The sequence below is a fragment of the Dendropsophus ebraccatus genome, chromosome 4 (assembly GCF_027789765.1).
Source record: "Dendropsophus ebraccatus isolate aDenEbr1 chromosome 4, aDenEbr1.pat, whole genome shotgun sequence".
NCBI lineage: Eukaryota > Metazoa > Chordata > Amphibia > Anura > Hylidae > Dendropsophus > Dendropsophus ebraccatus.
The window spans coordinates 146,792,392-146,818,786 of NC_091457.1; the positions used below are offsets into that span (position 1 = coordinate 146,792,392).

At 42.7% G+C, this 26,395-nt stretch overlaps 2 protein-coding genes, 1 long non-coding RNA gene and 1 other non-coding gene across 4 annotated transcripts; 1 reads left to right on the forward strand and 3 right to left on the reverse strand.

Moving 5' to 3' along the window:
• Window positions 1-45: 45 nt before the first annotated feature.
• Window positions 46-6,385, reverse strand: LOC138788949 (small ribosomal subunit protein uS2). Its single transcript, XM_069967380.1, has 8 exons — window positions 6,303-6,385; window positions 5,924-6,090; window positions 4,435-4,553; window positions 3,588-3,833; window positions 2,531-2,659; window positions 1,461-1,617; window positions 1,345-1,377; window positions 46-220 (listed from the first exon to the last, which is right to left on the reverse strand). Exons 2-8 carry the CDS (start codon window positions 6,054-6,056, stop codon window positions 114-116), a joined length of 924 nt encoding a protein of 307 aa, XP_069823481.1. The 5' UTR covers window positions 6,057-6,090; window positions 6,303-6,385; the 3' UTR covers window positions 46-113.
• On the reverse strand, window positions 3,050-3,207 carry LOC138790417 (small nucleolar RNA SNORA62/SNORA6 family). The gene has a single exon (XR_011363074.1). It is a non-coding gene; the product is annotated as a small nucleolar RNA SNORA62/SNORA6 family (small nucleolar RNA).
• LOC138788951 (uncharacterized) lies at window positions 5,886-16,420 on the forward strand. The gene is made up of 3 exons (XR_011362672.1): window positions 5,886-6,546; window positions 6,786-6,855; window positions 15,628-16,420. It is a non-coding gene; the product is annotated as an uncharacterized lncRNA (long non-coding RNA).
• SLC25A38 (solute carrier family 25 member 38) lies at window positions 11,989-26,183 on the reverse strand. Its single transcript, XM_069967381.1, is given in 6 exon segments — window positions 11,989-12,866; window positions 13,283-13,449; window positions 17,074-17,242; window positions 22,972-23,151; window positions 25,488-25,569; window positions 25,799-26,183. Coding segments are annotated over 6 exon segments (930 nt in total). The 5' UTR covers window positions 26,008-26,183; the 3' UTR covers window positions 11,989-12,743.
• Between the last annotated feature and the right edge of the window lie 212 nt (window positions 26,184-26,395).

Here is a 26,395-nt window from a genome sequence, read left to right on the forward strand (position 1 = left end):
ACTTTTACCAACAGTTGCACTTAAAAGATTGAAACACTGGTTACATTTGGTTTGAAACCCTGTTTATTATGGGACCATTGCAGGCACTGAAATAAAAGACTTTAGATGTTCCTTTAAGACCATTCAGTGGTTGTTCCGACCCACTCTGAGGCTTGAGCAGTTGGGGCAGCGGACCAGTCATCTGTGCTGGCGGGCTGTGTGCTCCAGTCTTCAGCTGGGGCTAATGGAGAAGAGAGATGTTATATATACACAATGCAGCATGCTTTTCCAAGAATTTAAGTGGGTACTCTAAGGGTTATGGTGTAAAATCTGCACCTAAAGTTTATCCACATGACTGCAGGAGAACAATATGCTACCCTGTGACCCCTCCAAATATACAGGGACCATAAAGACAATCCCAGAGCTCTTACAATGCCATGACCTGAAAGTACCCACACACCTTCAGTAGCTGTTAGAACACCACTTCCCAACTCTCCCATTCAGGTCTGCTCATGCATTTGTATGCAAATCTATGACTTTGTGCAGAGGGGAATGAATCAATGCCAATCCTATCTGGCAGTGCCTTGTCTCCTGTAGGAACAAGGGATTGAGCATACAGACCCAACACACCTGATCCCTTACCCCCAGACATCTGAATGAGTCTTGACACCCAACACCATGAAAGCTGTTCACACAGATAAGGTTTTCCTCTTAGGAAAGACTCCCTTTAAATTTTCCCTTATTAGATTTTCTGTAACCTTACACAAAGTAGTACAGAATGGTTAGCAGCCCCCCTACTTCAGTGTTCACACCCTAACCATGAGCTTGGGGGAAAAACGAAGTCAGAATTGTCTAAGCATCTTAGCATAGCTATGCAGATACAGTATGACAGGAATACATGTAAGCGGCAGTCTCATTTATTTCAATTTAGTAAGCTTGCAAAATGTATAGCTAAAGTAGACACTGATGTGGGACTATGTTCACACCATCATGACTGCTGTTTCATTAGATGCACATCAAGTGTGAGTAGAGCTCAGAGCTTAGGAGATCAGTCCTACGATGCAGTCCCCTATTCTACGTGCAAAGTTGCGGCTCAAGCTGGGCCGTCAGATTACCAAGGCAACTGCATAACACCGAGAGTTCCATGCAGGAGTCCTATTAGAATTCACCATGTGTTGCCTCAGCAACCCAGCCACCCACCATGAGCTGCATCTCCCCATGCCAGAGCACAGACAGCATCACTGGACTTGCCCTTCAAATGAAATGAGTCTTCCCAGACATTACTATTCAAGCATCTTGAACTTGCAGGTTAAGATTTTCTAGAATTCTTATACAATGAAAACAAAAGTATATTTTATTTCTTACCTGGAACTTTGGGAGCAGGAACCTCAGTACGTTCTGAAATTAAAAATTGTAATTCGATTAGAATGCAGAATTCTGTTTTGTTGGTAAATTTGCCCTAAAAATTGTGAATTACATACCAGCAAACTGTTGGATGGGCACTGAAGGAACCTGTACTCCCTCTGACCAGTCAGCAACCTCTGTTGTAGTGAATTCTGCCACAGGAGCAGTCCATTCACCCTGGTATTCCTCCTTTGTGGTAGCCTTCTCAGCAGCGGCTTGTTCTTCTTTCTCAATCTGAAAAAAAAAAATAGGACATCTTAGCGCGGCTAACCGGTTTGTGAATGTTAGTTTGTGTGCTTGGAGTTTATATTAAAGTTACCAATAAACCCCATGTTAGGTCTACAAATGTTTTTAGATCTAGTTGTTCAGAAAAAGATAGCCGATTCTTCCAAAAACAGTGCCACACCTGTCCTCAGGTTGTCTGCGGTATTACAACTCATTTACAGAGGACAAGAGGTGCTGTATCTGGAAGAAAGCAGCTGTAAGTTTTGAATCCAGACAGGCACCCATGTCCCATTAGAGTGATATACGCCTCTTGGCCAATCATTGGCTATATGCGCTTTGCTCTCAGCCTACATACAGCTCATTTGCATGACAGATTAAAACTTCAGGATATTGCAGGAACCAAAAATTCAATACAGAGTAGGTTGATCTATGCAAACATGACTGCAAAGTAATACATGTTGCAGCATAGCCAGGTCAATGAACAAATTACCATGCTGTAATTTACAGCAATATTGTGCTGTAATTTTTCCCTGTAGTACACGTCCACCCAAACCCACTGATATAGGACTGAAAGGAACCATCAGGAGTTCATCCTCATGACCTCTGCAAGGTTCCAGAGAAAAGGCCCTTTTACCCAGGCCAATGGGTGAATGAGAGTTCGTATTACCACAGATCCCCGACAAGCCCTAAGCTGTACCCACAGATATCAATCCAACAAACCAGGTTTATGTGGGGTATATAAGCCTCTACACGGAGGGAATAGAGAAAGGAAGCCGCATATTTTACTACATTACCTACAACTGTACAGAATACAGTTATGTCCCACTTACTGCAGAGGTACTAAGAAATTTAGGGGTTCTTTGTTGTTAAGAGGTTTATATCCTATGACTTAAACGGCAGCTTCAGTAATTTAGGTACAGACCTCTTCTGGATCACGGTAGAAGTACAGATCAGGCATGACCTCCCATGGATGCTCACGAGAAATGGTGCCTCTCATGCGCAGAACTTCACGGGCCAACATCCACCACATGAGACCAACTGAATGGGCTCCCTGAAAATAAAATTCAAATTTAAACATTAAACAGTTACTGTCATTTCCAGTAACTTTTGATGTGTCCTCAGATATGTGAAGTTACTGATGGCACTGGGTCTTATTCCTGGGAACCAGGGCACACCCGGGGGAGTGCACAGGAACATCCAACCACTAAAATATATAGAGTGAGCAAGTCTGATTTGATTAGCAGCCAGGGAGTAAAGCACGGTACAGCGCACGCTCCCCTCGCCTCTATCTCAGGATCGCAGCTGGTCTCCGGAGTAAGACCTGGCGTCATTAGTAACTTGACTTGTCAAAATTGGAAATGACAAACTTCACATAACCCCTGAAGCCACATAAAAGTAAATCACAAAGAACACTTCATAACACATAACACAAGTACTTCTAAGATGTGGCAAGAATTTATACAGAGCTCCAGTCATTAGAGTCATAATGCTCCTTATGGAGTCAGTAAAAACCTGCCAGTGTTTATGTAGCACACATCCTACACTCAGAGTTCATTGGCCAATGTATGACCTCATCTCCAAGCTCTAACGGTGTGCAATAACCACCTATATGGCCAGAGTATTTAAGCATTAATAGATATGTCAGTATACCTTGCATGTACACAAAGCAACAAGTCAAGTTCTATGGCTCATACACTCCGCTATTCTGTGTCCAGCTCGGCACAGTGGTGCAAGGACTGCCCTAGTTTTGTCGAGTAGCTCTCTTGTGGTGCTGCTAGGGGATAACAGTAATGTGGCACATATAGGAGCCTTGAAAGGAATCAGAACACTAAGCATGAACCCGACAGGCCCTCAAAACTGGCAGGTCAGGAGAAGAGCTTTCCAATACTGTACATTATGGGCGCAGTCATCTCACCATGTACACAAGTAGCTACTGAGATTCAAGCCAATCGATTCTTCTAAACAGAACCCTCACTTACCTTGTTGTTACAAGGAATGGCAATGTCCACATAGCGCAGAGGAGAATCTGTGTTGCAGAGGGCAATGGTGGGAATATTAACGTAAGATGCCTCAGTAAGAGGTTGATGATCAGCGCGTGGGTCGGTTACAACCAAAAGACGAGGCTCACGGAAAGCAGCCTGGATCTGATTGGTGAAGGTACCAGGAGTGAAGCGGCCAGCGATTGGTGTGGCTCCACATGCGGATGCAAACTTCAACACCGCTCTCTAAAAAAATTGAGAAAAATCATTAGTCAAAATGAGAAATAGAAAGATACCTTAGTCAAAAATGAGTCACAGCTCAAAGGGCTCAATACGGATATTACAGTCGGTGGTTTAAAGCGCACCTTTCATTAGAAGACACCGACATGTCAAAAGTTTTGACCAGCTTGGGTCTGAGTGTTCAGACTGTCACTGATCAGAACGAGTCAGGAGAAATCCACACAATGCACTCTCTCCTGCCTGGACAGCCGCATAATGCAAGAATATGCAGCAGCCCAGGTTGGATGGAAAAAGTGTTCAGTCGTCAGACTGAACACTCACCAGTCAAAACCTTTGATGTGTCTGACATGTTGAATGCGGTTTCTAATGTCAGGTACTAAAGATGAGCACAAGCAAGTCTGATCTTTGGCATTTGATTACCGGTGGAAGAAGTTGGATGCAGTCCTACGGAGGCCTGGAAAACATGGATACAGCCTATGGAGGTATCCATGTTCAGACTTTCTAGGACTGCATCAAACTTCTTCCACCGACAATCAAATGCCGAAGATCAGACTTGAGCGTGCTCATCTCTAACAGGTACGCTTTAAGAAACAAAGATTCCCATTACCTGACCAGTGTTCCTGGAAGAAATGACGCACACGTCAGCTGGGTTCTCGATAGCAACAATGGCCCGTGCAGCAAGCAGCAGCTTCTCCCATGTGCGCTTCAGGTTGATAATGTAGATGCCTGGAATAGATTAGAACACCTTGAATGCTGCTGAATGCTAAATGGGTCGGCAAAATAATTTCTAAAAATTTCTTGACAAACATATCCGATAACAGTGTCAAAGCACTCATCTCATAACTAATTTTTGAGCAGTTACTCATTTGTGCAAAAAATAGCAACTTTCCCTGGATTTTTGGGTAAAGCATTGATCATGTCTACATATCCATACACCGGCTGTTCCACTCTCCCAGGAAAGCCGAGCAGTACTGATCAGATACAGAGGGGTACAGCACTCTTCTACCACGTTGGTTTTGGAATTACTGGAGGGGTCTTAGCCCATAAACCCTCAACGGTCAAAACTTTTGACTTGTCAGGTCATCTTTATAAATCAGCTGCATGTTCTAAAGCAGTTTAAAACAGCACCAAAGACTATGAGAAGCATCATTAGCAACCCTAACCAAATGTCACGGCAACACAATCTTAAAGGGGTACTCCGGTGAAAATATTTTTCTTTCAGATCTACTGGTTTCAGAAAGTTATATAGAGTTGAAATTTACTTCTATTTAAAAATCTCCAGTCTTCCAGTACTTCTCAGTTGCTGTGTTTTCTTTTCAGTCTGACACAGTGCTCTCTGTTGGAAACAGGAACTGTCCAGAGCAGCAGCAAATTCCCATAGAAAACCTCTCATGCTCTTGACAGTTCCTGAATACACCACTTCCTGAAAAATCACAATAATTGTGATGTCTGCTGAACCTCACCCTGTGCAATAGGATAGGAGGCCACAGAGCCACTGACTTCAATGGGATACCTGGACAATCTAAGGATCGCCTGGGCAGCCCCTCCCGCTTTCTGTCTGTGCATGTAATAGCACCGGCAGCAAGCAGGGAATGAGAAGGAAGCGAGTGCTCGCTTCCTCCTATAGATCATGGCGTGTAACACCACCCTTCGGGTACACTAATATGCAGGGATGTGCTATATGCATGTGACAGCCTCCCGATGCAGGCCTATAAGGCCATCTTCTAATACACAGTGAATGGGGAGAAGTGCTCAGCCACAGGCTTCTCCCTGTCTAGCACTCAACCAGTTTCTAAACATCTAGACGCCAACTGATCAAAGATAAAAGGGTATCTGTCACTTTAAGAAACTTGACATGGCATAGACACAGGAAAGGAGTTTTTTTTGCACTGGAGAAAAACAAGTTGCTATGTGATTGGTCGCTACAGACCTAAAATAAACACTTTATAGCTCTTCTATATTATACCAGCATAACTACATGTGGCTCTCCTGCAGTATCATAACTACAACTCCCATCATGCACTGCCAGCACAGCATGGGGGTTGTAGTTGTAGAACCCCTGGAGAGCCACAGCTGCAGACTCCCGGCCTACTGACCGTCACTCTTTCTTTTATAGATATACTGCTCCATTTGGAAGTCAAGGTTAGTGCCGCCCAGGTGGGTCCCTGCAGCCAGGAACTTGAGGACATCTTCCTCCTTCATTTGCAGGACATCAAGACCTCCGGACATTGTGAATCACCCCGGGGAAGCTACGATGGGGAACCTGAGGGGGAGAAGCCATAGTTAGAGGACTACCATGAAGACTTGTCACACTAGGAAGCTGCGATGGGGAACATGAGAGGGACACGTGACTGCTACGGGAACGGGACGACAAATAGGGACACTATCGGTATATGGCATTGTGTCACGTTCACACCACAGTAAATAATCACTGTATAACCGCGTTTGTGCTCCCCTCTGTAGCCTAACACTCACTGGAGACAAAGCCGTATGGAGGTCCTCCCGATAAACGTGGAGAGAAAAGGACCGGACGTGCATCAACAGCGCTTATATATAGTGCAGACACCGCCCAATCACAGGCAGCCTTGTATCCATGTGATCGGCGGGGAGTCAATGCAAGGCGCGCTTGTTCGCCGGCTGTTGCCTAGCATGTTCGAAACGTCGGAAGCTCACGGCGGCCATCTTTTCGGAGTCCTCATATGTCATGAAGTGATATAAGGTTAGGTTTCACTGCAGATGTTGATAGCGCGTAGTGATGAGGTTTCTCCGTAGGTGACAACACTTGTTTCCCCCCATAGACTCCTATAGGGGATATAACCGCCAAAAGAAACGCCTATTAGCGTTTTCTAGTGTTTTTTTTTTTTTTACTCCAGTTCTTCTATGGAAAACCTTGAATCACATGATATATATAATATAGTATTTGACAATAAATGCAGTTTTTTGGGGGTTGTTTTTCAGCACGGTGCCAAATGTGTGTCTGAGAGAAACTTGAAGTGCATGGAGCGTAGAATGCAGTAAAAGGATACAGGTAATACCTCATGCCGCACCTTTGTGACACTTGAACTGCACATAAAAGTGCATACTGAAATATGGAAATACAAACACAGGCAACAAAGTAAAGTTTTAGTTTTTTTTTACATTAGACCCTTACATCAGGTCCTTTTTTAAAATTTTTTTTAAATCCAACATAGAAAAATCTTCTTTATTCTTACAAAACCATAAAAACTTGCAGAGCGTGTAGCAGTCGGCAGGGATGCCAATCAATCACTGAAAGTGGAACTGCTGTTTCTCGCGCGTGTGTGCACTTCCTCAGACACCACTGCTTTTTTTTTTTTTTTTTTTTTTTTAAACGCACTACTGACGCTCAGGAATGTGTACAAAAGCCTGGCTGTATGCACTGGAGCCTAGCTCACTGCACTCCAGTGTGACCATATCCCTTCACACTGGGGGTCAGCGGGCAAGCCCCCACTGCAAACAGCCATGCTGGTGAACGGCGTTAAGTGCAGGAATCAGTAGGGAATTTATAAAAAGAAAGGACTGTGCCACCGGGATCCCGGCACGACCGCTTAATGTAAAAAGAAAAAACAACTGATGGTACATTCGTTTTAAAGGGAAACTATCAGCAGGTCAGTAGTGTCTAACCAGCTGATACCTCCCTATAGCGTACAGGGTGCTGAGGATAGTGGTTTCTTACGTTTCCTTGATATAAGAAGTTTAATCCATATGCTAATGAGTCATTTTAGTGCACTGGGGTCGGGACTAACACCCCCTGCGCACCAGCCAGCCCACTCTGCTGATATTTGCTAGGAGGGGTGGGCAGCCAGGGCAGATCAGTACAAACACGTTCATTCTTTGGACGGATGAAGGAATCTGGCCGTGCATAGAATGGAGTCTATAACATGGGCGGAGACGCGCGCCCGCATTAGTCCGCCGGCGGGTGCAAGCTGCGGAATGCGTAACGGGTTCGTATGAACCCGAACGCTCGGCATCAGATTCCCACTGTCTGCCCGCTCTGTGCAGTGGGCGGATACAGCGGGAGGACCGCCTGGAAAACTGGGATACAGCCTATGGCTATGGGAATCAACAGCGGGAATCATTACAGAGAGTTCGGGTTCGTACAAACCCAAACCGAGCTCGGTTCGGACCATCCCTAAGTTCCACACATTCATGTTTTTCTATTACCGCATGCAGATTAGAAAGTATGACTATGTTCCTGCTCCGTTTTTAGTTTATATTTTTAGCATAGGACAATCTCCACTTGTTTTTGTTGTTTTTTTTTTAGCTCTTTTTGCTTTTGGTCTCTTTTTTTCCCCCTAGATGTTTATAGCTCAAAATACTGAGCAAGAACATAGCCTAATTAAATTTTTTTCCTATACTTATTCAAGCCTTTTTTTTTCTTTCAGTTGGACATAGGGCTTCATTTCTTTTTTATAAAATATTTCCTTTAGATTTTGTTCACGACTTTTTGACTAAATACTAAGGAATTATTTTGGGTTACAGTCAAAAAGATATTTAATGTATACCATGGTGTTTCATAGGGCTCAACGTGCCGGTGTAGTCTACTTGTAACTATGTTAAGTCCTCTTTACTTTGGTGTTACAATGTTTTATTTCTGTAAAGCAAAAAATTGCATAGCCTGTACTTCTGTGTCATGGTAATTTATGTATATTTATTGTATATATATATTGCTTCGTAGTTCGACCGACCAGTGGACATGAACACCGTCCAGAAACAACTCCAATATATCTGTGTGACCCCCTTGAATTTCCCTTTGGAGTCGGATGGGATCCCTGCACTTTCCATATTTGGATCCGTATTCATTGGTCGAGTGAAGGACTTCCTCCACGGGTCTATGAGAGACGTTCCTGCGCCGTTCCCTTGCCCCTCGCTTTGAGAGACACTTATATCAAATGTAAATCTAATGCTAACCATTGGAGATGTATGGGGTTAGTCTTAGGATGTTTGTATGAAATGGTCTGGTTCTGTAGTTCTACCAAATTTATTAGATATATATACATAAAAATCTCCTTGCATAATACTTATTATGTATGCTATTCGACATATTGTAAATACTGTTATGACTGCCTGTGCGACATCTCTGACTCTACATATTTTAAGTTTAATTAATTAGTTGCATGTGTACTGGATATTGGAGATATACATATAAATATATATATATCATACACGTTGGTCGTCATATATTTTTTAGGTGTTTACCAGCTTCTCGTGGATCTCGATCTGTGCTTTTGTCTACTAGCGGTGCTTGTGTTACAGGATATGCCCCACAAATTGTATATGTACATTGTATTAGATGTGGTCGCAATGTCAGTGTTTGTATGTTATCTGATATTCTTCTACGGCTAGTCGGCATATCTTCTTTATTACTGTTTAATTGGTAGCGTATCATATATGTGGCTCTGTGGCGTCTTATATCGATTTGTATGGGTTTTCATTGGTTGTTCATGGGATCTCTCCTACAGCCCCATTTTGAACATTTGAACATTTATTGGGTGTATGTTGTGTGTATATTATTTAATGGCGTAAGCGCATAACACTAAATGGGGTAGACATATTATAGGAAGGATATATGTTATTGGAATATGAATTAGTGCACTGGGTTATTATCATGTGGTTTAATTATCACTGTATATATGGGTTACACGTAAGGGACTTTATTCATGTATGTACATATATATATATTTATTCATGGATTTATTTGTATGTGGTCATCGGTGCAGCAATTTATTTGGTATACTATATACTTATGTCTATTATTATTATTTTATATTTATATATATTATATTTTATTACTTTCTGTAATATATTCAATAGCTATTATTCACTGTTTATTCTTTTTTATAGTATTCACTGCATCGGCTCCTTTCCTTTTAAATTATGGTTCCATTTTTACCCACACATTGTGTTACATGTATTGCATGTGGTCGCAATGTTAGTGTCTGTATGTGCTCTAATATTCTTCTATGGTTAGTTGGTATATTTTGTTTATTGTTGTTTAATTGGCGGCGTATCATATTTGTGGTTCTATGGCGTCTTGTATTGTTTTGTATGGGTTTTTCATTGGTTGTTCATGGAATTTTCTTTGTAGCCTTATTTGAACATTTGAATATTTATTGGGTGTATGCTGTGTGTATGGTATTTAATGGTATTTAATGGCGCAAGCGCATAACATTAAGTGGGGAAGATATATTATAGGTAGGATATATGTATTATTGGAATATGAACTAGTGCACTGGGTTATTATCATGTGGTCTAATTATCACTGTATATATTGGTTACACGTATGGGATTATATTCATGTGGGTATATGTATATTTATTTATTCATGGTTTTATTTGTATGTGGCAATTGGTGTAGCACTTTATTTGGCACATTATATATTATTATTATTATTTTCTTATTTATATATATTATATTGTATTATTTTTTGCACTTTTTTAATAGTTATTATTTATTGTTTATTATATTCTTATAGTATTTATTGTATCGGTTTCTTTCCCTTCAAATCATGGTTTAAATGTTTGGGTATAAATCTGTGGAATTTATTTTTTTAAAAACATCAGTGTATGGTTTAGAATGTAGATGTGTGGTCTATATTGATGCGCACCAAGTTGGAATATGGGTTGACCTATGCTGGGGTGCGTTAGTTATGCTGTCATTTACTTGCTGGATTATACGTACCTTAAGATTGGAGGGTGGTATCTCCACTGTGCGCATGTGCGCTGTAGATTCGGGACGCGGCGGCGTTGGTAATGCTGTTGTGTCCATTCTCACTTGGTATCAATAAAGTTGATTCCCATACGTCACTGACCACATCATTGGAGGGCGGTGTTATCATGTTGGGCATGCGCAGTGAATATGTGGTAACGCCGCGGCCATTTTGGAGGCACAGGTCGAGATCTACATCTAATGGGAGGCATGGTTACTCACCTACGGACATGGTAATTAATTAACATGGATTAAAAGTGCTATATATATGTCCAACAATTCATTGTACCTTTACCCTTGAGAAAGTCTCGTGACGGAGACGGAACGCGTGGGGTTTTTTGGACCCTGACATGGACTCCCCCTCTGGTGATATTTAATCCTATTACTAGACTCACACAATTTCTTCATATTCTTTGTTCTCCTATCTATCCGGGTTGTTTTGTGTCCATTGAGCTCTGTCATTCATACAGACATCACTGCTCATATTCTGACACATATACATCATTTCTTATGGTTTGAGTCAGTATCATTTACCATAGGGGGCGTCTTATTTGGATACATGTCAGTTTGTCCTGGTTCCATGTCTATTTAACATGGACTTTTGTATGTTGTGGTTTTAATTGCTTTTAACCTGTATGTTTTGCACTTTATGACTTTCGTGTATTAATAAAATTTGTTGTACTTTTGCCACCTTTACATGCAGCTTATACTATTTATTTATTTATCTAATTTATTTTGTTATTTTGGGAGTGCCACCCTTACATGTGTGACATGGCTTTCCTTTGTTGGTTGTCTTTCATGGTAATTTATTGGAACACCTTTTTTTATGGTATCTAGGCGTATACCTGTGACATACAGGCCTTTAAAGGGGTATTCCAGACAAGGAAAATTATTTTCAATTAAAAATACATTGAAAGTTATATAGATGTTTGTATTACCGTGTCTGCGCAGTTCTGCCACACTGGTAGTTGACTGACAGCCAGGAAGTTAGGAAAACTGTCCTCCCTACAATTCACTCTGTTTCCTGCCTAGGACTACTGTAAAACCACATGAAGAGTGTCAGGGTAAGAGCCCTGCACTGTATGGAGTTTTTTTTTTTTTTTTTTAAAACAAGGCTGTCCGGAGTTTCCCTGTAAACTCTGCTCACTGATTTCAATGGCAGATATTTCCCATACAGTTCACCTTTTTGATGTATTAGGCTATGTTTACACACAGCTTCAGTGTTTTCAACCCACTCCTGGTTTTGGTTGAAAAAAAGACTGATGGAAATACTGTGTGTGAACATAGCCTAAGAATGAAAATGTACAGTGCTACGGAATTTTGTTGGCGCTACATAAACATTATTATGATCTGCAATAAATCCACACTGAATGTGACAGCTGTAGACAGTGGAAAAAGATGGAGCTACCCCAAAAATCCAATGAAGCACAGAATGTTTTCTTATATTTCTTTGTTAAAGTCTTTTACTCGCAGTGCACTGTATTTTTTATAGACTTTTTGTGCAAACTTGGCAAACAAAATTTCAACACAAATATGCTATGTGCAATGTCTGGATGGCGACAACATATTCACATACTAGAGGAAGATAAAAGAGAAGTCCACATACACTATGTCAAGGATGGGGGACCTGCGGCTGCAGGTTTCCCATGCAATATATGGACAAAACCATCACACCTATATAAGCATGTTGAACACCCATGTTCTGCAACCGTGGGTGTTTATATGGGCCTGGGCCTTCTTTTGCAGTTATAACAACCTCAGCTCTTTAGAGAAGTCTTCCATGAGATTTTGGAAGATTCAGAAGAGAATAAATAGAGCATTGGTCACACATGCATGGTGCAGATTGTCTTCGTTCTTTTGATCGTGGTTGTTTTGGTGGTCAGACCCCACCAATCCACTTGGTGTTGGAGTGCCCCTTTATATAATGTCTGGCCAAAAGACTCCATAGAGCATCACATTGTGGCAGAATTGCACAATTTGGCATATGTGCAGACATCAGAGAAGCAGGTTTCATGTTACAACCTTCTCATATTTATAGGCTAAAGTTTTTTTTTAAATTGTACTGATTTATAGTAATGATCCATATTTGCTAACTTGGGTCCACATCCTTCAAGCAAGTGGTCTTGTTGTCATATATAATGTCCAAGGTACTTGTACTCCCAGTCAGAGACGACTGGTTGCAGCAATTGTTCACGACTTAAGTCCCATTTTTTCCATCATTTGTTCATATACTGTCCATGCCATTGCTGCCATTAGAGTTCTGCGTAAGGCTCGCGGTATGCCTCCACGGAAAAATCCAGTCCATCCGTAATTCTAGAAGAGAATTAAACAACGTCAGACTATAATGCAAACACAGCATTATTATATTTCAATCAAACTTTCTTTGAAGCCGAGAGGTTATTATAAGACCAGGCACAAATGCTTGATAAATAATCAATTATATGGATCTGTCTGAACAGGGAACCACAGAAAGCCGACCAACCGTGCCTAAAGGTCCCCGTACATCATAGACTTTAGGCAGTGGATTTTGCTGTCAACATGTATGGGGCACACCTGAACCACCGACAGATGATGTCAGTGTACATAGGGGCCTGCGTAATGGAAAATTACTGCTTGACTCCTTTGTTTGGGGAGATACGAGAATCACAGAAGGTGCTGGGACTACAGCAACGTTGTAGGAGGGGAGATTGGGGCATTTCATTCTATGACTATTTGGAACCATTCCATACCTGATAAATATAAAAGGCGGTGTGACCAGTCCAGCGGTATTTATCGGGAGATAGCTGCATATGGGTTTTGATGACATCAGCGGGCTGAGTACTGACAGATGCCAGAATGCCAGCTACAACCCCACAGGAGAAATTTAGAAGAGGAGTAAATGTGGGGTCAATATTATCTGCAGGGAAACAAGTTCAGAAAATTAAGGTTCACAGTCTAGTTGAGAAACTATATAATTGTAATTTTATGGCACATAGCAAAACAACGCCTATCTACACAAGCTTCCATAATGGTTGCCCTTTTTGGAACTCTTAAAGAGTCACTGTCGTATTTTTTTTTTTTTGGCAGAAATCAATAGTCCAGGCGATTTTAAGAAACTTTGTAATTGGGTTTATTAGCCAAATCTGCCATTATCTGCATGTAAAAAGCCTTTTCCCAGGTCTCCCCCTCCTTCCTCTTTTTCATCCACTCCCAAAAATCTGAAAATTGTGACTTGTTGCAGGAGTCGTACCCTGTCTGTTCTAGGTTCTAGGGAGAGGGGAGGGGGGAGGAGAAAGGAGGGAGTTAGCCGGCAGCAGAAAGCAGATAACAGAGGATTACAAGCAGCGAGCTGGGTGACAGCTGTAATCCGAGCTCAGACAGGTCACTGGTGATGGTCAGAGGAGATAACGGGTGAGGGATTTGTAGATTAACTCTTTGTTGTCCTGTTTTGGTCTTTTCTTTAGCTCTCTCCATAGGAGAACAATGAAGACAGGGGGGAGAGCTTCAAACTGCTTTTTAATGATAAAAATGCATTTTTCGGATAATAAACCCAATTACAAAGTTTCTTAAAATCGCATGGACTATTGATTTCTGCAAAAAAAAAATTCACGACAGTAACACTTTAAATTTGTGACACTACTTTAATAGTCTTGAATAGTTTTTGAAGATCTGAAGTAGAGTCAAGTTAGTAAAGTTGGACAGTATGGGTCACATGTTCTGGCAAATAACTGGAAACTAGTCTAGTTTTTTTTCAATTGGCAACATGAGATGTACTCAAAGCACCTTTGCTCTTGTTCATGCACTTTGCACGGCTGAGAAAATGGAGTGTTATGTCCTGGCCACAGCTGCCTGAGACATGGTGAGTCGGGATCTTCCTTTGAGCTCTTCGTAATGGAAACGTTCCTGGCCAGTGATTGCAAGGCCTGGCTGTTTTCTGGCTGTATGCTGGTGCTTTCAATCACTGGTAAGAGGAGGAGTCGGGGATGTTCTTATTACAGGGAACTCAACGGAAAAATTCAACCTCTCCAGCAGCTGTGGCCAGCACATTCCCCTTCATGGGGGAGGGTATCCAGCATTATAAAAACATGGCCACTTCCTTCCAGAGTCAACACTGCTAGTCTCTAGTTTGGGTGCAAGTTTTGCAACTCCGTTCCGTTGACGTGAATGGAGCTTGATTTTAAACCACACCTGAACTGGAGACAAGAGTGGTGCTGTCTCTGGAAGAAAGCAGCCATGTTTTTCTAACACTGGGTAACCCCTTTAAGATTCCCTTTAAAATTTTTATAAATGAAAGCCATGTAATAAAGGAGTCACTCTTTAGGATTTGCATATTGTTTGATGTATTGTATGGATGTATCTTTATGAAATTTGTTTACTATATAATCTAAATCTAGAATTCATTCATATGCTGCTCTACTATATTGTGCGGTTTCTAATGAGATATACTAGGTATCTTTTTAAAGTTTGGGCCTGAAGCCCAGGTTCTTACATGTAATGCAGGTGCTTCAGTGTGCGTGGAGCTGTATCTTCTCAAAATATTAGAATCCAGGGTAGAGTACTGTTTGGTGCCCAATTTTTTTTGTGCAAAAACAAAAAAAATCTGGCTAATAAGCTAGGTGAAACCACACCCCCTCCAAGGGGGAAAAAAAATAAAAAAGGCACAGCAGCATAAACTGCTCAAAAACAGTAAAGGCCTTTATAAATGTTTCTTACAATTTTACACCAAAAACACCCAATTAGCCAAAATAATGGCACAAACAGAATGATAAATGTGCCCCTATTTGTTTATCCTGGAGAACCTCTTTCCGTTCAGACTAGATGTATCAGCTGTCGATTATGGCAGGAAAAATCCAGTGGATAAAAGTACCAGGCATGTAAATGAGTATTCAGAAATCACATGGAAACTGGCCTGCAGTGCAAACTTGTTGGAAGTCCAACTGAAATGTACAAATCCATAATAAAATATATGGCTGCAGTGTTTTTTTTTGCGTATTCCTTAAAGTGTCCCGGTTATAATTTTCAAAATGTAAATCCGCAGTAGATGTGAAATAAAGCATGTTTTTAATTTACATTTTTTTTTATCTTTTTTTTTTAGTTATCATGGAAAACACAACAGTCAGAAAACAGGAAGAGCAGTGTTTCCCAGGTTATCTGAGCGCTCACAGAGAAGCCAGTCATGTGACTGATGGACACATTGGGGGAGATTTATCAAACTGGTGTAAAGTAGAACTGCCTCAGATTCCAACTTTCATTTCTCAGATTCTTTGAAAAATGCAAACTTGCTTTATGTTACATCTACTGTAGATTTAGATTCTGAAAGATATAACAACAGGGATACTTTAAAACCTGCAAATTTACCCTTCTGCTTCTCCTACAGATTGATTGTAAATTTATGTGGAAACTTCCCACAGTACGTCAGACCCATGTGAATACTGACATGATGGACCTTACAACTTTTAATAATCTATCCATATTTACTGCAGAGAATGCATGTGTTTTTTAAACTATACTTTGCTTTGGACCATAGGGATGTCTCTGGTTTACTTATACGAGTGTGGATGCTGGAACTTCAGCTCTCATCATCTTCTTCATCACATTTCTTGCTGCCTCAGAGCCGCAGTCCACATCTCCCATAAAAAGGATGGATTGGTGTTGCATTCTACCATAAGAGTTTCTTGCACTCTCTGCCTGTTTTATTTGTCTTATATAGCGCTTTTTTTTTTGTGTAATAACTTAAATAAAAGTCGGGTGGGGGAATCTTGTGAAAAGTGTTACTTCATCAGATAGCCCTCACTGGCATGATAAATAAACCACTTTAAAGGAATGTACCACTTAGCTACATAATTATTTTTTTTTTGCTTTTTTTTTAAACACGACCTAGTCAGTTCTGGTGTGGTGATCCTGGTGGCGCAGTCCATTTTTCAAATCACCACCCAGTACACGCTATTTGAGCCAGTTTCTTGAAATGCAAATAGTATCGCTCTATGCACTGGAGGTGGTCCAATGTACCAATATGCCCTCAGTGATGCACTGAGGACATAGAGTGGCCCTATTTGCATAAACTGGTGCAGATGGCGGGAACAGGGTGGCTTTTTGAAAATGGACAGATCCCCTGGGATCTATGCACCGGCACCAACCACGTCATGTAAAAACAAACAAAAAACAGTAGTATATTCACGTTAATATCTCCAATACCAGAGTTGTCAAACTGGGCATCCTCCAGCTGTTGCAAAACCACAATTCACATCATGCCTGAACAACCAAAGGTTAGATGGGAATTGTAGTTGTGAAACATTGAGAACCAGGCCCTATACTGACTGCCAAGTTACTCATGCCAGTGCTGGTCAGTGCTCATGTCATGATGCCTACAGACCTCAGTGTAGAGTAGGGGGATCTGTAAAATTGGTGATGACATTCAGTTATATAAAAGTTTATGGAGATGTATAGCTTCATGTAATGGTCATCTGCCTTAGTCCAGATATAACCTACAAACCCTTTAATTTTCCCTTTCCCCTGATTAAATAGAAGAAAACCTACTTACAAGGCTGTGCGAACCTCTTAGCTTGTGTATAAAACATCAGATATATCCCTGAAAAGGGAGCGTCTCGTAGCAAGGTGGCAGAAAGTCCACTGAACAGGCCGCGAGTACCTTCCGTTCTGTATATGTTCCCCAGAGCTCGGAACACACCGCTATAGCGATATTTACCACTCTGCAAGAAACATTGAGGGGGTTTCAGCTTCACCACATTTATTATGAAACAAGAGGCTTCAGACGCAAGACTTATAGACTTTATTTATAGATACAGATCCAAGCTGGGGTGCTAGGGTCACAAGAAAACATGTCCTTATTTACGATTAGAAAACTAGCTCCTCCATAAGGTACGCTATTAAAGAGAACACAAGCCTAATTCCTGTCTGACTGCTGCTGGTTTGGCCAATCATGTACTGAGTAGGGCCCATAATCCGCCGGAGGTTATCTGTGTGGATTATGCAGTGTGACCAGGCCCTAAAGAAGGATCAGGCAACTAGATTTCAACATGCCTGGTCTTTCTCATCTCTTTATGTGTTTTTTTATTTTTTATGAACTGGGAATAGCCATTGTGTGCTAGGCCAAGTATCCCCAACATCTGCTCCTGCAAGGCCTTATGTCCACAATATTCTTCGTCGTTAATAGTCACTTTATTTGCCCTGTGTAATAGAAGCGGTGGCTGCAGAACACCACTGACTTTCAATGGGCCACCTCTACCACTAGTCCCCGTCTGTAACAGCTCAGGCAGCGAGCAGACATGGGGAAAGCAAGCAATGACCTGACAGGTTGGCCCTCACTTTCCCCGGATTATCATGCCATGTAATAGCATCTAGTGCAACTGGATGTAGATCAGAACAAGGAGGGCAGTGAAGCACTTCTTCCCTCTTGTTCTAACAATTGGTGAAGTCTAACCACTCAAATATTTTTCAAAAGATTTTAAATAACCTTTGACCTTATTTAAAGCCTGTATTTGATTGTTTTAACAATGGAGGTGGATTCTTCTTCCACAATTTCCCTATGTAAACTTGACTGACAGGCCGCAGTGGTCACATGTGAGACCGATAGTAAACAAAGACCTAGATATCCACTTGAGCTTCTGTGCTGGATCTCCATGCAGAGAGTTGTTCTTTTCACCGCAATTACATTAGAGGCTGTTAGGCAATTTTTCAGTAACATTTGAATGAAACATACATACCAGGCAGGCATCAGTCAATGAGGAGGAGGATGAGAAGAGTTTGCTTTATTCTATATTTGTATTTTTTTTATTGTTGTCTTTTTTTATATTCAACAGTTTTTATTGAATTTACACCAAAAATACATTTTACAAAACATTGCCCAACCTCATTCCTTCCCCTAGTACACGTAATATCCAGAAGGCCACATTATAACATTGATGACAAAACAAATACCATATAAATGCTAGCATAAGTATTGCTATTGACATCCAAACTGGTGGTCTCCACCATTACGTTTATCAACCAAATGGCACATAATTATCTTGTGCAGTTTGAACTAATAGTACAATACAGCAGTGTACTATGGTGATAGATTAGCCTCCTGTCTTTACTACTCCTTTTTAAGGGAAACTAATAGTGATGAGCAAACCTCGAGCATGCTTGAGTCCATCCAAACCCGAACTTTCGGCATTTGATTAGCGGTGGCTGCTGAAGTTGGATAAAGCCCTAAGACTATGTGGAAATCATGGATGTAGTCATTGGCTGTATCCGTGTTTTCCAGACAACCTTAGAGCTTTATCCAAGTTCAGCAGCCACCGGTAATCAAATACAGAACGTTCGGGTTCAGATCGACTCAAACCCGGTTCGCTCATCTCTAGAAACTAACAGCAGGTTAGAAAACCATAACCTGCTGTCATGTCCCGACAGGGGGCCCCAAATGCAGCAAACTGTTGAATTTACATATTAAAGTTAATAGGGTTGTCTAGGACTTTTCAATAAAATTGCATTGAATTTACTTCTGTGGGTGTTGTATGTTCTATATACACTTTATTTCTAGCTCATCTTGTGTTCTCAGGCTCAATCACATAACCACTCTGCTAGTGATTTGTTTAATTCCACTAATGTCACGTTTAGGGTGCCTTCACACCTACCGGATCCGCAGCAAGATCAGCTGCGGATCCAGTACCATTGATGCCTATGTTAGCACATACTTGCAGCGGGATTGACATCCCGCTGTATTTGCTTTAACCCACAGCCCAGCAACTTGCATCAGCCCCGCCACCGGCATCCTCTATCCCCGCCCCCCGCATCCTCCATCCCGGCCCCCCATCCCTACCGCCCGCCGCCGAGAGCATACATTATCTGCTCCTGGGCGCGGCTTCAGTGAGGCTCCCGGCTCCGGTCGCACAGCAACACTGATCGGCCGAGCGGGACCAGGAGCCTCACTGCAGTCGCGCAGAGGAGCAGGTAATGTGCTCTCGGCAGCGGGCGGGCTGCAGGATGCGGTGCTGACGGGGGACCGGGATGGAGGATGGAGGATGCAGCAGCGGGGATCGAGGATGCCGGTGGCGGGGCTGATGCGAGCGGCGGGGCTGTGGGCGCCAGGATGTCAATCCCGCTGCGAGTATGTGCTAAAATAGGCATTAATGGTACTGGATCCGCAGCTGATCTCGCTGCAAATCTGCAGAAGTGAGATCAGCTGCGGATCCGGTAGGTGTGAAGGGACCCGTAAAGTGTTTATCCAGAATTAGAAAAACATGGCCACTTTCTTCCAGAGACAGCACCATTCTAGTCTCCAGTTCAGGTGTTGTTTACAGTTAATCTCCATTCACTTCAATGAAACAGAGTTGCTAAACCTGCACCCAAAATGGAGACAAGAGTCAAGCGACCATGTTTTTCTAATGCTGGATAATCCTCTTAATCAGTTTCCTGTTACTTACACTGAATATGATCAGAGGTGGAGTCATCAGATAGGTGGAGTCATTAGATGGGTGGGGCAGGTGTCCCTCCCATTGGCTGGCTGGAATTCCACATTAATTTTTAGCCCTACCCCTGTAGGAACAGCTAATATTGGAGCTCTTTAGTAGCTAATGGGCTACTTTTTGTCCAGCACTACAAGACAAAACCTGTGCCACCAATGAAATAGCTAACAGCCCCTGTTCTCTTCCATGCCATGCTGAGCTTTCTGCTACAGCTGCTACTAAACGCCAATATTAGCTCTGCCCCCTTCAAGCGGCACTATCAATGAACTTGCTAATATGAGCCACCCGCTATTTACCTCCAGATTCCAGGGCTGCAAGTCATATTTTTGTGGGGTCCGGTATAGTGGTGTTTTCGGCTAATTGGTGATATGGTAATTCGCGTGCTCTGAGCATGTGGGGCATTCCCAATGCTTCCGAAGCACCCGCTCGGCCACCCTAGCTTTCCCCCTCCAGGCCCGCCCACTATGCATATTCATATATGCATAGCTAGGCCGCTTGTTACTGGCTGCTCCCTGCACATGCGCTGTAACAAGTGGCCTAGCTATGCATATATGAATATGCATAGTGGGCGGGCCGGGAGGAGGCAGGCTAGGGCGGCCCGAGCTGGTGCTCCGGGAGCATGGGGAACGCCCCAAATGCTCAGAGCACGCTAATTACCATATCACCAATTAGCCGAAAACGCCACTATACCTGACCCCACAAAAATATGACTTGCAGCCCTGGAATCCGGAGGTAAATAGCAGGTGGCTCATATCAGCAGGTTCACTGGCCCGAACCTGCTGATAGTGCCACTTTCAGGGCTTTGCACAGAAATGGCGCAGATCCCCGCTGGACAATCAACTACGATCGGCCCCAGCAGCCCATAGTAATCGAGCACTGATCTCATAGATCAATGCAGTACATATGTACTGCATTAATCTCTGAGACAAAAGTTTAAATCACCCCTGCTTTTCCCATTTTTTTTAAAATATAAAATAAAAATATTTGAAATCGCTATGTGCGGAATCAAACTATTAAATTACGACATTCCTGATCTTGCACAGTAAATGGCGTAAGTGTACAAAAATGGCAAATTGCAAAATTGCTGATTTTTGGACAAATCTAATCTGGATATGTCCAATATCTAATATTTTATGGAAAAATTATTCTCATCTTTCTGTGCGATGTTAGAACAGTCGTCTAACCTGCTGTTATTTTCCCTTTAAAACTCTATTTGCCAAAAATGCCATCCTTGACCTGTGAACCGGCTCTGTCAAACATCTACATTTTTGCCTTCATTCACATGGTTCTGAATGTATACTGCACAAATACAAACAGCGCATAGATAGCAATGTTGAAAATAAGTCCATCAAGCTTAACCTGTTCTTCTGAAACACTGATGAAAGACAAACCTGATGAGGCAGAAGCCTTAGCTAAGGGAAATAATTACTTCCTAAACTCACATCTGGCAATCAGACTCGATCCCTGGTTTAACATTTTTTTCTCCACTAATCTAGTGACCATTAATGTGTAATATTACCTATAAGAACGTAATCCATGTTAAACTCTCAAAATTAACCATCACGGCCCATGGCAGAGAGTCCACCTTACTGCCCTTACAGTAAAAAATGAAGACTAGTCAAAAAATTGCTTACAGTGTCACTGTCGTTATAATTTCCAAAATCCTAATCCATAGGGGATGTTATATAAAGAATGTTTGCAATTTACATTCTTTTTTATTTTGTTAGTTATCATCCTTTACAATAAAATCTATACTTACTTGTATCCAGGTCCAGTCTCCTGAAGTTAAGATTTTTTGTCTTGTTCTGGTTAAAAACAAAACACATGAAGTCCCTATCATCTGTGCTCAAACAGAAGGCAGTCATTTGAGCTGTGACTCTCTGTACTTGCCATGAGTTCATGTGTTTAGTCCCTTTTTTTCAACCAGGACAAGACTAAAAAGCTTCAGGAGACTGGACCTGAATACAAGTAAGTACAGCTCTGTTGTAAAGCATGATTTATATGACTTTATTAGTTAGCACCACCACATGTCTTGCCTCAATTTACAACCTGGGATCCGTTACCAATATGAACTGTGACCTGTAGTGCCTCTTGTTTCTTTATCACATTTACTCTGTTGTAAAGCATGATAAAAAATAATTGCAAACCTGCTGTGTATAACGACAGGAACACTTTGAAGTGTCACGGTCATTTGTAAAGACATTTAACATGTCACTAACATGTCAAAAGTTTTGATTGTTCCAGTGTTCAGACCTGTACCGATCAGGAGAACAAGCTATGAGGAGACCGTGCTAAGCGCAATCCTCTCCTGTCTGTGTCATGTGATATTAGTTGGGCTCCATAGAATTACAGAGGCAATCAAACGGAGCCCAACCGATCACACAAAGCTTGGCGTGGTCATCTCCCTGCTCGTTTTCCCAATTGGTATGGGTCTGAACCCTTAGACCTGAACCGATCAAAACTTTTGACATGCCTCTATGATACGTTAAAAGTTTTTACAAACGACAGTGACACTTAAAGGGTGTGTTCACTCTATGGAATGCACATGGATAACTTCCTGCGGATTCCGCCGCTTGCCCCCACTTTACTCTCTGCCCATGCCATATAGACTACATTCTATGCTCGGGCAGATTCCGCCATCCGCCCAAAGAATTGACATGCCAATTCTTTGGGTCGGATGGCGAAATCTGCCCGAGCATAGAATGTAGTCTATGGGACGAACAGAGAGTCAAGTGGCAGAATCCACAGGAAGTTATCTGCAAGAATCAGATAGTGTGAACACACCCTAATATTGCATTTAGGTGCCAATAAAAAAAACGGGCAAAACTTTAAAGGAAGCCTGCACCTGTGAACTATAAGACACACACTGTTTAGTGAATACACGCCCCCCCCTTAAGTTCCAAATAAATCTTTTAGACCAAAACACAGTGTATATATAATTTTTATTATTATATGTACAAATTAAGACTTACCTCATATCGGGTCTTTACAACTGTAAATGGTAGCATGCATACTCCTGCTACTGTCCTGGATCCTGCCCCCAATAGAACTGACTCTAGGGGGCTGAGTTCCTGCCCCGAAAAAACATGTTGCTTCAAGAAATAGAGTGTGCTGAAGTAGAGGCCGACCCCAGGAATGCAGCGCATAAAAGACTGGAAATTAAATCATCAATATGAAAATTAAAGTTTATATTAGCAACGTCACACACAATGCATTCTCTAATAGATATGCTAGGCATTCAACGGGTACTCCGGGGAAAAAAAAAATGGTTTTCCAATCAACCGGTGTCAGAAAGTTACACAAATTAGTAATTTACTTCTCTTTAACAAACTCAATCCTTCCAGTACTTTGCAGCTGCTGTCCGTCCTGCAGGAAGTGGTGTATTCTTTCCAGTCTGACACAGTGCTCTCTGCTGCCATCTCTGTCCATGTCAGGAACTGTCCAGAGCAGTAGAGGTTTTCTATGGGAAATTGCTCCTGCTCTAAACAGTTCCTTACATGGAAGGCTGGAAAGAATACACAATTTCCTGCAGGACATACAGCAGCTGATAAGTACTGTAAGGGTTCAGTTTTTTCAAAAGAAGTAAATTACAAATGTATATAACTTTCTGACACCAATTGATTGGAAAAGTCCATATAACACTGCCCCACGCTCTATGTAAAGGAGTGTATCAGTGTTGGGCAGGGAGGACCGTACTGTAATTGGTGGCTGCATATCCTCTATTAAACAGGGGGATGTGAGACAGACAGACAAGGATTTTTAATTATTTTTTTTTACTGGATTAAAATGACTCGAACAATGAAACGTTTGTCCGTAGCTGATCATCAGCTGACTTCTGGCCTGAGGTCACTATAATATACGTCGTCTGATCTTTATTTCCCCCATAAGATAGACGTACAGGATATTAGATAAGTAACAACCAATACAACTGGACGTCCTACTGTTACAACTGCAGTAATACAGTCATACCTCTGTTCTCTAACCTAATCTGTTCCAGAACCAAGCAGTGTGTTCCCATAGGGAACAATGTAAATGTGTTTAACCGTTTTTTACAGCGCTCCCGGCCCATAGGGTGTAAAGACTAGCAGTAAGTAATGGAGTACGATGTACTGCTACTTATTATAAAGGAGCGGGAATCCCCCCCCTAAACCGAGCACCTTAACATCCCCTTTCTCCATGTAGTCAGCGCACTCAGCTGCATAGGAGACACACCAGCCACCTGGGGAGGGGGGACGTCACTGTGCAGAAGCTCGGGTCACCCCCTATACACTTCATATTACCAACAGTCCAGGAGAAGAGGTGCAGCTCCAGAGCTCCTGCACGGTGACGTCCTGCCTCTCCATGTAGTCAGTGCACTCAGCTGCATAGGAGACACACCAGCCGCCTGGGGAGAGGGGATAGCACTGTGCAGAAGCTCAGTCAACCCCAATACGCTGGCATCCCCCTATACACTTTATACTACCAGCAGTCCAGGAGAAGAGGAGCAGCCCTGGAGCTCCTGCACGGTGATGTCCTCCCTCTCCCGGCCAGGAGACTCTGACTCTGATGCAGCTGAATGGCTGAGCAGACCTGAAACGTCATGACCCAGGTCCACACTTAGACCAGGAAGCAGCGGGGGACCTAGAGACCGGATCGGTGGTACGTGGCCACCGACGCTGGAGCCCAGGAGGTGAGAGCATGTTAGGGCCCTTTTACACAGAAAGATTATCTGCCAAAGATTTGAAGCCAAAACCAGAAACAGACTATAAACAGATATCAGGTCATAAAGGAAAGCCTGGCATTTCTCCTCTTTTCAAATCCATTCCTGGCTTTGGCTTCAAATCTTTGGCAGATAATCTGTGTAAAAGGGCCCTTATTTCTCTTATCCTCCCCAGCACATGTGAGGAAAGGAGGAAGAAAAAAAAAAAAAAAAAAAAAAAAAAAAAAAGCACATGCCCAAACTTCTCCTTTATGGTGCGTTCACACCTACAGGATCTGCAGCTGATTTTCTGCAGCAGATTTCATTTAAATAACTGAACACAGCATCAAATCTGGTGTGAACGCACCCTTAATAATTAAAAATAAGTGATACTCATCGACCCCAGACCCCCGCAGCTTCCAGTCCGGTTCATCACCGCTTGATTCTGCTTCCAAAAGACGTCTCAGCAGGGTCTCATCAGTCAGTAATTGGCTGAGCAAGAACAAGCAGTGAGGAGCTGGACTGGAAGCGGCAGGGGACTGGGGTAGGTGAGTATCACTAAGAACCCCTCCACTGTCGTGCGGACAGGGCTACTGTTTGTTCTATACAATTGTTCAAAGAAAATACTCCAGCAGACTTCAATCCACTCCAGAATGAAATTTATTGCAGTGTGTTTTCCCATGAGGAAGCATCTCCTTACGGGCTGAAGCACTGCACATATAGTGAACTGTAATATATTTATTTCTGGAAGGGACCGACGTCTGCTCCAGCATCTTTGATTTTCACGACCGTCTTTGCACGGTTACTTACCGGGGACACCCCCTTCCACAGTCCTAAGAAGTTCTCAGTGCGAATGACTTTGAGGAAAAGCTTCACCATCCCCGCTCGGCTCCTGCAGGTATATAGGATACATGGAGAAAGTTAGTGACCCCTCAGTCCACAGAAAGTTACATCCCTGCAATATGGACCAGTTCACACGCAGCAGATTGGGTGCAGACATTTCTGCATCTAAACGTTCTCCATTCAGGTGTCTGCACCCAAAGTTTAAATGCAGAAATTTCTGCACCTAATCTGCTGCGTGTGAACTCAGCCCAAATTTCAGTAAGATAGCAGAAGCCAGCCCTTACCCTGCGGAGGCGATCTGCTGCGTTTGTAGCCGCGTTTTCACCAGGTCTAGCGGCTGGAAGAGCAGAGTGGAGCAGGTCCCGCTCAGAGAACCGCACACAAACGCCTTCATCACCGGGTGCATGTGCGACAGCACCGGGAACCGGGAGCTGCTCACTATGGGATCGGCTGCCATCACCCCCCCGGCGTTACACAGCGCCTTCATCTGCCCGGCCTTACTGGATGCCCAGAGCGAGCACTGCCAGCTGACACCGCGGAGCAGGAACCGGAGTAACGTGACAGCGCATCACCGCGTGCGCCCGCCCGTCCGTCCGCCGCCGCCAGAGTCCAGGGTCAGCGCTAGAGCCGAGCTAATCCTGCCGGGGATGATGACGTGTGAGGTCACGTGTTCCAACTAGGTCACATGATTTTACTTCCTATCTGTACTGTGCAGGTCTAGGGCAGGGCGCGCTGTGAGAGGGGAGGAGGCGCTGAGGGAAGAGACTGTGCTGAGAGAGAGGAGGATGATGAAGAAAGAGACTGTCCTGAGAGGAGGGTGATGATGAAGAAAGAGACTGTCCTGAGAGAGGAGGGTGATAAGGAAAGAGACTGTC